Source organism: Talpa occidentalis, unplaced genomic scaffold (assembly GCF_014898055.3).
Source record: "Talpa occidentalis isolate TD23 unplaced genomic scaffold, MPIMG_talOcc4v2.1 talOcc4.3, whole genome shotgun sequence".
In the NCBI taxonomy this organism is placed as follows: domain Eukaryota; kingdom Metazoa; phylum Chordata; class Mammalia; order Eulipotyphla; family Talpidae; genus Talpa; species Talpa occidentalis.
The window spans coordinates 128,592,474-128,602,630 of record NW_023603184.1 but is presented as its reverse complement, the minus strand read 5'-3'; the positions used below and the strand labels follow the sequence as shown (position 1 = coordinate 128,602,630).

Sequence of the window (10,157 nt, the reverse complement as noted above, 5' to 3'; positions counted from 1 at the left end):
TATCCTCATATGAAATTTTTTAAGTTTTGCTTAAATTTTCCAATTGTTCTCATTGTAGAAGTATCACCAAATGGTATTTCTTTTTAAAATATTTATTGATTGATTGATACAAGCACTGGGTACAGTCAGAAGTGTGGGAGGGTGAGAGAATTCACCAGAGCCAGAGCAGGGAGAAGAACAGGCAGAAGGACCAAAGCACACTGCTGAGGGGAGCAGCGGGCGGCAGGAGAGGTCTGTGCACCATGTGAGACCCTTGCCCAGTGGCCGGGGATCGAACCAGCGCTGCAGAGGCTGTGGGCAGCCTCGCAACCCAGTGCTCAACCGCGGCGCCACTGGGGAGGCCCACCAAATGGTATTTTTAAAGCTCTTTCTAATATACAATCAGTGCTGAGAATATTGAGTTTAAGAGCACTGACTGCAAGAAGTGATGTTAAATCTCACTTCATTTTGATTTTAATTCAGTTATTCTTTACCTTGTCAGCTCATCAATGTCAATATCCATATACATATTTTCCTTGCATTTTGCTTGTTTTTACTTAGTCTATCTATCTGCTATGATACTCTCACTAGTTTTTAAGACTCTCTTCAGTTAACAGAAGGGCAAGCGTCACATACTCATTCACTCTTACAGCTCCAGCACTCAATCTAGTGTTTGATGGAACAGATACTAAATAATTGTTGAGTAATGAAATTATATGGTTTATATGTGAACAACTGGGAATATTTTAGTGGTTCCACCAGAACTCAAAGAAATAAGGCCTAGTTTTGTGAGTTTAAAATTCAAATGATTACATTCATAGAGGTAAGATTAGTTCACATTTGTCATAAAGACAAATTTATAAGGAACTAATTAATAAATAACAGCATTTAATGGGAGACACAGCTGGAAGATGATGGATAGCTATTATGTCTCTTCTTCCCTATCCTTTGTTTCTATTATTTCAATGTGCTTTTTTTTTTTTTTTTTTTTTTTGGTCCTTATTCATACATCCTGTCTGGAAGTAGAAAAATAACAAAGACTTATGTAAATAAATAAAAATTGATACTCTCCGTTTATAAGGGCAATCTTATATAAATAAGTCAGAAGATGAAATTATAGATCAGGAGGTTGCTTTGGTAAAGAAAAAGCAAAAAGAGGAAATTCAAGGCTTGCCAGATACTTTCTAGCAAAAAGTAGATAATCTGTCTAAGGAATCTTTTAAAGGTCATTTAGCATCAGGATATCCTTTATCTTAGGACAGTGTGAAATAAACTCAAATTTAACCAATTCTTGTTTTCAGCTTCCCTTTGGTTGATGTTGTTGCCAGTTCTCAGTAAAGTCTGTTATTACCTCACTTGTGAAATGTTACAATATTCAAGATTACAGTTTCTCTTAAAATGTAACCAATGTTAACAGTGGCTATTTCCTGATGAAGTAGGAAGTACCTTAATTAAAAAATTATGTATCTAAATCACTCTGTAAAATGGGCTTTTTGATAATGTGTCTCATACTTTATGTAGATTTGGGACATTTTAGTTACAGAGATTTTTTTGTTGGGACCTTTAGAACTTCTATTTTCTTTTGACCACATTTGACATTATTTGAAATAGTACCATTTCCTTTAGCATAGGCCAGCCTAACCAAAGCCAGCACAAATAATACATTGTCCAAATTATACTAGAAAAAGAGTAATACTATTTTTAAATTTTACTAAAATATTTTGCACATTATTTTTGAGTTTTTAAAAATTGTTTATGTACAATAAGAGATATTAGTTTCTCTGTAGGATGATCACATAAATGTTTCCTAGGAATTTATAATATCAAAAGAGCAAGGATGCACATGGATAGGTAGAAAGGCCGAAACAAGCACAATAGGGTTAACACAGACATCCTTCAAAGATTAAAAACTGATATTGCAAAAGGGATGCAAAGGACAGGTTAATTAGTGGCACAGAAAGGACCGGGTAGACTTTCATAGTTGGACAAATTGGGTTGAGGGGATGAGACTTTCTGAGTTATACTGCCTTTTGACTATCATAAAATAGGATTTCCCTAGCTTCCCAAATAATGACCAACACCAGGAGAAGTAGGAAGCAGAGAATGTCCTACGTGAGACCCAGCTCAAGGGAGACAAAACTGAAATACGCTAATATTTACTCAGAACAATATTTAAGCAATGCAAAGTAGGGAGAGATGAGAACTGGGAGAATTGGAAAACATTCTGAGGTGGAGATGGAAGCATTAATGCCTCCATTTGAACTGCATACATGGAGAGTTTAGGTCATTTGCCTCCCTTTCTACTTAAAAGAGCAGTAACCAGTATTAAAAACCGTGACTCAGCGAACTCTTTTAGCCATTCAAATAAGCATCTCCTGGTAAAGAAAATTCAGTGAAATTCAAATGAGCAACCCGTCAGCAAAACAACTGCTGCTGACACTACTATTAATCTTCCAAACTACCCAGATCTATCATACACATAAAAAGTCATCATTGGGAACTTGTGGAGCAGGTATCCCTCACTTAAAGGAATGGCCACTGTCAGCAAAGCTTGCAGTGCAGAGACATTCTATCAAATCAATCGTATGCTCCCATTGATTTCCATTCCAAAATCTGAGATGCATTCTGCTGTTAAATCCCATTAACTGTATGCCAAACCCTTGGAAATAGCATGTTTAAAAGAAAAATGATAATATTCTGATAAAGCATTGACAGTGATATTTAATATATTGATAGTAATGTTGTGCAGTGTTCAACATGTCACAACAAAAAATGCAATTCTACAAACATAACACAATTCTGCAAACTATCTCATACATTGCAAAGGGTAATAGTCCTGATAACATTAGCAATTTAACTTCTCATTAGTTTTACAACTGTCTTGGCATTTTTATTCAAAGGAATTCTTTTTATTACTTAAAAAACTTTTCCAAGTTCCTTCTGGCTTCTTTCCCCAAATCTTTGTCCAGAACCCCCTGAACTGCTTGTGATGTTATTCTTAGATGGAGAAAATGAACTAACCAGATTCACTTGTAGGGGTTTATGCAGTGGCTGCTGGGATTTCCCGATCATTGCAACAACTGTGCAATGGAATTTTGGAAAGAAGTGGATCTGTGAAGGTTGGAGTAACTTTTCTAATTTCTGAGCTATAGTATTACCATCTGACATTGGTAATGTGTCTGTGTTTACGGTTCCATTTTCAACCTTTGTACTTCGCTTAATATATGTTGCATGCCTGAATGTTTTTGCATTAAAAATGTTGAATGACTGAATTTAGATGATGATTTTGTTCTTCATTAGAGGATATTGACACTCTAAGTGCTAGCAGCTCAAACTGGAAAAGTCTATAGATATTAATCTCCAGAGGAATTAAGTATCACAGGCCATAATGGCATTTCATGTCCAACATTCTATAGTTTGGGCAGGACATTTTGATGGTGAAATTTGCTAAAATCTTGAATTCCTTACTTTATTACTATAATTAGTCTGTTTTTGTTAAGCAGTGGACTATTTGAGTCAGAACAACATGCTCATCACCAATGTCACAACAGATCTGACCTCTATTTTATGATCTGTTACAATGCAAAATTCAATATTCAGGATTAATTTTATTTTTTTAAATAGTGTATTTATTAAACTAAAACACACCCATAAAATCCTCAAAAGCCAATGGAAAGATTAGGATGTTTGACCTCCCTGGTGGCGCAGGGTTAAAATCTCAGCACTATCAAGCTATCACCAGAGTTCTATCCTTGGCCACAGAGTTAACCCACATCGCCCAGCAGATCCCTCCTGTCTCTCCCACTGCTCCCCTCAGCAGGGTATTTCAGTAGATCTGCCTGTTCTGCATCCCACTCTGTCTCTGGTGAATCTTCTTACCTCCCTGCACCTCTGGCCTACACCCCAGTTCTTCTATGCAAAAACAAATAACATAAATCTTAAAAAAAAAAAGATTAGGATGCTTTCTGGAGAGCAGCAGGCTACTCACCAAGAGTTTTTGGATGAATGTTGGCAGCATGTTTTAGCTGTATCAAAGAGAATGTTAGAGAGGTGGAGACTGGTATATAAGACTGCCTTGAGAGACACAGGTTGAATGTGGAAGAACATGTTTGTGGTCACAAGACCAAGGCTTTGTTTTTCTAGCCCATCATGTCCAATAACTCAACATTTAAATCTCAATATTGGATACACTCAGGGAATTACAGGGACATATCCATAACTGAAATGTCTTTGTATTGACAAAAACACTGAGTACTGTCAAGTGACCACCAGACTGATGTGGCTGTAACCAGCACATTCTTTCTCTGCAGGAAGGATAAGCAGGAAGTCAGATTATAAGTGAGCAGTGAATGAAAAGAGAATTGTATTTTTGAAGAATATTTTATTTTGAACACCAGAGCCTGATGAAGCTGGATTTTTTTCTTCAGTCATGAAACAATGCTCTTACTGTGTGTATGTATACATGTATGTCTCTGTACATAGGACCACAAACATGTTCTTCCACGTTCAAGCTATGTCTCTCAGGCAGTCTTACATACCAGTCTCCACCTCTCTAACATTGTCTTTGATACAACCAAAACATGCTCCTGACATTCATCCACCATCATTAAGTTTGCCAGGGAAGCAAAAGTCATTTGTATTAGTGACATGGCTGTTTACAAATTAGTCTACCATTGAAACATCTCTTCTAAACACCAGGCTCCACCCTCTCCCCCAAGTTGGTAAACATTTTCTACACAATGCAAATACATTAAATTCTACTGCAAAGTGAAATTGCAAATCTTGCAAAAGATTTAAGGTTTCCTGATGTCAATAAAAGTGAGGTAGGTAAAGCAACTGGCAAATGAGGATCTGTAGAGGCAAACTAACAAGTGAAGGTAAAATGAAATAATGATACTTATATTGATACTTTAGAAGAGAATACTTTCAATATTAAAGAGCATTGATATTCCTTGTGGAAGTTGCAGAAGCCCTCAAACATTTTTACAGAAATGACCCTCTTTTTGATTATGTATATAACTAAAATATGCAATAAAGTATGTTGTAAGGTGTTTCACATTTTGCAAAAAAGAATAAGCCAATAACCATCTTGATTTGTTTTTTACTTATTCTATAATTAGCACATAGATATACTTAGAACATACATTGTATTTACTAAAGGATTGAATAAATGTATTTCAGTAGTATTTAATTTTCAAATCTTTTCAAACCCCCACCAACTTTTTTCCAATAATGTTTTAAGTAGATTTACATTGAGGCTTTACCAGTGTTAACCACATTGGGATAACAAGGACTTTCTGTACCAATGAAATAGAAAATTTCTAATGGTTAACAGTCTGGTTTTTCATTCTATCTATTTACTTACTAATTTTTTACTATTTGTTTATAAAATATTCTCCTTTAGCAGTTCTCAGCAGAGGGTATTTACTCTTTTTTTTTTTAAAGATTTTATTTTATTTATACAAGAGCTGGGGTAGGCCAGATGCGCGGGAGGGTGAGAGGATTCACCAGAGACAGAGCGGGGAACAGAACAGGCAGACTGATGAAATACACTGCTGAGGGGAGCAGCAGGCGAGACAGGAGAGGTCTGCTCACCATGTGGGTTGCTGAGGCCGGCGGGGATCGAACTGGCACTGCAGAGGCTGTGGACAGCTTCACAGTGTGCGCTCAACCCCTGCGCCACCAGGGAGGCCCGAGGGTATTTACTCTTAACCATTTCCTACAAGATCACTTCCAAAGGGTGAGATTATTATTTTTTATTTATATTTTCTTACATCATTGTTCTCCCTTCAGGTGTAGCCCCATAGTTCTCTCACCACCACCCATGACGCATCACCATCATCCCTTGTGCTCTGCCTTCCCCTCCCTTGCTGTTTGCCTCAAATCTATGGTCAGCTTGCAAGTTTTATCTTCTCCCTGACCCAAAGGGTGATATTATTAAAAGTAACATCTCCAACAGCAATGCATGTAGGAGAGACAGACTTTAGAGTTAAGGTGGAGTCAGATGTATATTTGAATCTGCTTCTGCCACTTAAGAGGTATGGTATTAGGCAAATTATGTGTCCTCTCTGAACCTTAGTCTCTTCACCTGTGAAAATGGAGCAATAATAGCTGCCTCACAAGACTGGGGTGAGGATGTAAAATACTGGGTACAAAAAGGTATTCAGTATGCAGTAGTTATGGCAGTGCTGTTTATTTTTGGTTTGTTTGATGGCCAAAGTTCTCTTGTGACCTTAATTTGTTGATTATTTTGCACATTTGGATTCTTTGCAAGTGTTTTACAATGTGAAACTAGGGTCTCTAGGCTATAAAATGTAGCCAGGTACGACTAATATTGAAAATGTGCCTTTAGGAGTGCATTGTTGCATAAATCTCTTAGAACAAATTCTAATATATTCTATAATGCTATGAAAAAGTCATAATGAGGTTTAACACTGAAATTTTGGTTGAGTTCTCCTGTAAGTTGGAAGGCTGATATTTACATGGGGTAAATCTCAATGGAAGGTTCCCTTCTCCATACCCAATCAATTTTTATAAACATGACTTGACTTAAAACCAAGAAAACCTAGTTTTTCATGGTATAGAGAGTCTACGCAAAGTGATCTTGGAAATCAGATCATCCTGGATTTAAACCCCCGCTCAGGTGCTTTCTGTTGTGTGACCTTGACCAATTTAATATTACTAAACCTGGGGATGGTCATCCACAAATTTAAAGATAATAAAAAAGACCTACCTAGGAACTGTCATGAGGATGAAATATGATATTACATATAAAATGTTTATGTGAGCATATAGCCCAGTACATTTTAAGTATGTAATAAAAAGAAAGCATTATTTGTAAAATCTTCAAATTTACAAATTAACAGGCTGTCCTATTTTATCCAAAAATGGTAATACAATAACACAAGAACAAAAATTAAGTCCATTTGAGTCTGAAACATCATATTATATGCTTCAGTTTCATATATTTAAGTTCCTTGCCTTCTCAAGTTTCATATATTTAAGTTCCTTTCCTTCCTCTATTGCTCATAAAATTGTCTTTTGCCCTCGTCCTTCTCCAAAGCCCCCTTCCAGATTCCCACATGCAATAGAAATAGCCTATCAGGAGGTGGCAGGGAAGACCTTATTATAAAAGGGCAAGGAGTTTCTACCTCTTCTCCAAGACTTCCATATGTCCCCACTGTAGGTCTATAAGTTCAGATCTTATTCAAGTTACTTAGCTCAAGCCAGGACATAATGATCACTGATACTATTCCCCTAGTAGCACTAGACACTATGTTAGGTGAGTTAAAAATGATATTTTGACTCTTCATAACACCCAGGCAAGACAGATACCACCATCCCTATATCTGAGATGAGTTGGCAGGTCTGAACTAGTAATTTGCTCAAAGTCACACAGCTACTAAGTGACAGCACCAATGACCAGAAGGTTCAAGTTAATGCTTTAATTGGGATGTGGTGGCTAAGTGGTTTTCTACTTCTCCAAAGTATCTGACCTTTTCAAGAGAGGCAAAGCTGCCATACTGGCGCTAACACGTATGTGTGCTATCATGATTCATGTGTAAGTTTTAACCTTTTAATACCATTTATTTGGCACCACGAAAGTGTTTATTTAACAAACACACCAAAATTCTTCCACATTCCATGCATACACATTATACTGAGTGTACCGATTCAAATCATGCAATGGATGCTGTAGATTTGACCTATCCAATCCTAGACATCATAAAGTAAATAAGCTAGACTTCCCTGAATCTAACTAATTCCTCTTTATTTTTCCCCGGCAAATACTGCATTTCAAATTGTGCTCCTTCTGTAAAAGCAGAAGCTTTCAAATAGTCCTATGGAGTTCCACATAGTCTGAAGGAAGGAAACCTGAGAAAGGCAATTAAGATGGATGTGTTTCTTCCATTACGGGTAAAATTGTTCCTCATCTCTGAATAAGCACCGATTCTGCAATCATTCCAAAAGTGGAAGTTCAGCCCACAGTGCACTTTGGGGAAGCTTGAACCACACCTACCATTTAAGGCCAAGCAAACAACTGGTCAACCCCAACTAGGTGCGTTGTGCAGGGTTTTCATCTAACAGGATCTTTCTCTGTCTCTCCATGTGAAGTTCCAGAAAACAACCCAGTCCCTCCTGTCCCCACCGCAGCCCCGCGGCCCCCCTCTCCAGAAGCCGCAGGGGAGCCTCACGTTTAAGCCCCTCTAGCAAGCTGCGCCCCCCCTTGGGCTCTACGCCACCCGGACCCCCCAATTCTCTTGAACACACACAAGTGAATCGTCCCCCCTCAGTCAAGTCTAACTGGGAGTCAGACTTCCTGCCCCGTCCCCAACTTGGGGTCAGAGGGAAAGGGGTGTGCGTGGCCGGGGCGCGCCCTGGGGGCGCTTGCGGGGCGGGGGCGGGGACCCTGGGGCAGGGCCCCCCGCGCTTTGTCGAGTTCCATTGTGTGGCACTTCCTCCTCGGGCGCTTCCTCCGGCACCCAGCAGCCTGGGGGGCTCGGGACGGGGCTTTCGGGGCCTTTTACTCTTTTTCCGGTTAATTTTTCAGTAGTGGGGTCCCCCCTGCGGGCCCCCGCTCCCGCGCCGGGGGGGGGCGGAGTGGGCAGCGCCGTCCCTCCCCCCGCGGCGCCCCCCGCGGCTCCCCGCCCGTCCCTCCTCCAGGCGGCGTCCTCGGCGCGCGCGCCGGACTTTCCCCTCCCGCCGGCCGGCCGCGTCCACACCGGAGCGGCGCCGCGCGACTCCCTCCCCTCCCAGAGGCGCAGGGGCTCCGGGCTCCCCTCGGCACCCAAGCGCGGGTCGGAGGCCGGGGTTCGGCCTCAGCCCGGCCGCTCCGGCGTCCGGGGAGCCGCCGCGAGGCCCTCCCCGTCCCTGGCGCTCTCGCGCTCCCCGGCCGCCGCGCGGCCGCCTCAGCCCCCTTATATAGCCCTCTAAAAATAGCTCGCCTCGCGCCGCCTTGTAAGGCAGCAGGGAGATCCGCCGCGCGCCAATCCGCGCTGGCCGCCGGGGCCAAGCCCCGCCCAGGCCCCGCTCCGCGCTCTCCATTGGCCCTCAGTGACTTCATGAGCCCCCTGTTTACCTTACATGGTCACACGCGGCCTGATGGACGCCCTCCTCCGAGGTCCCACGGCTGCGCGGAGGGCCGGGCGGGGGGAGGGCGTTGGGGGAGGAGGAAGAGCAGGAGGAGGGGAAAGGGAGCAGGGAGGGGGGCGGGGGAGAGCTACAAACTAGCAAGGATGGGGTGGGGGGTGGGGAGGGAAGGGAAGGGGTGGGGGGGGGGGGAGAGAGAAGCGATCGCGAGAAAAAAAAAAAATGCAACCTCCCAAAATAAAGAGCAAAGATTGCATTAGGAGAGAACAGCGCTGCAGAAATAGATGGCAGCTTCGTGTCAGTGAGTTTGCGTCCCCTTTCCCGATGCACGAGCTGGAGTAATCAGAGCCCTGGAAGGGAATTGTTGCTCCCGCGGAGAAGTCCCCTCTCCTGGCAGCCGCCTGCACTGTCCACGCCGGATGCCTCTCTCCATCCACCCCACGCACCCGCTCCTCGCTCCTCACCTCCTCTCGCCCTCGCTCCCGCATTGATTTTTTTTTTCCTTTTTAGTTGACTGAAACAAAACAAAACAAAAGGGCCACTGGATGTCTGCCTTCCTGGGGGGTGAGCCAGACAGACTGACAAACAAACAGACCCAACTGTGCTCGGGGGAGGGTTTCTCCTCCCGCTTTGCCCGGCAGCAGCAGCATGGACGTGTTGGCTAGTTATAGTATATTCCAGGAGCTACAACTTGTCCACGACACCGGCTACTTCTCAGCTTTGCCATCCCTGGAGGAGACCTGGCAGCAGGTGAATGATTTAAATTACTTGTGTAAATCGTGTGGTGGCGGCCGAGACGCAGGGGCTGCGTTGGTGTGGGCTTGGGGTTGAATTTTTGGGGGGGGATTTTATTTTTTTCCTCCTCCCTTCTTTGTGTGTTATTTAAAATGTTTTTCGGAAACAGTCATCTGCGCTTACCTCTTCTCCACCCACCCACCCCTGGCCCCGTAGTGTGCTGAGCTGAGCAGCCCCGGTCCGAGCTGCCTGCAATTCAGTCACCAACACACATCCTGGTGCACACGTTGTCCGGGGCTCCCTGTGCCCCAGCAGAGACCTGTCCAACTTCTGGGGTTCGGAGGAGCCGGGTG

General features: G+C 42.6%; 1 protein-coding gene across 3 annotated transcripts in view; it reads left to right on the top strand.

Annotated features, from left to right (window-relative positions):
- The first annotated feature begins 9,277 nt into the window (after positions 1-9,277).
- Positions 9,278-10,157, top strand: part of KLF7 (KLF transcription factor 7) — an 87,265-nt gene continuing 86,385 nt past the window's right edge. For all 3 annotated transcript variants that reach the window (XM_054700023.1, XM_037523928.2, XM_054700022.1), the window contains exon 1: positions 9,278-9,819. In XM_054700023.1, the coding sequence (XP_054555998.1) occupies positions 9,718-9,819 (102 nt within the window). In that variant the 5' untranslated portion in view covers positions 9,278-9,717. The remainder of the gene's footprint in view (positions 9,820-10,157) is intronic.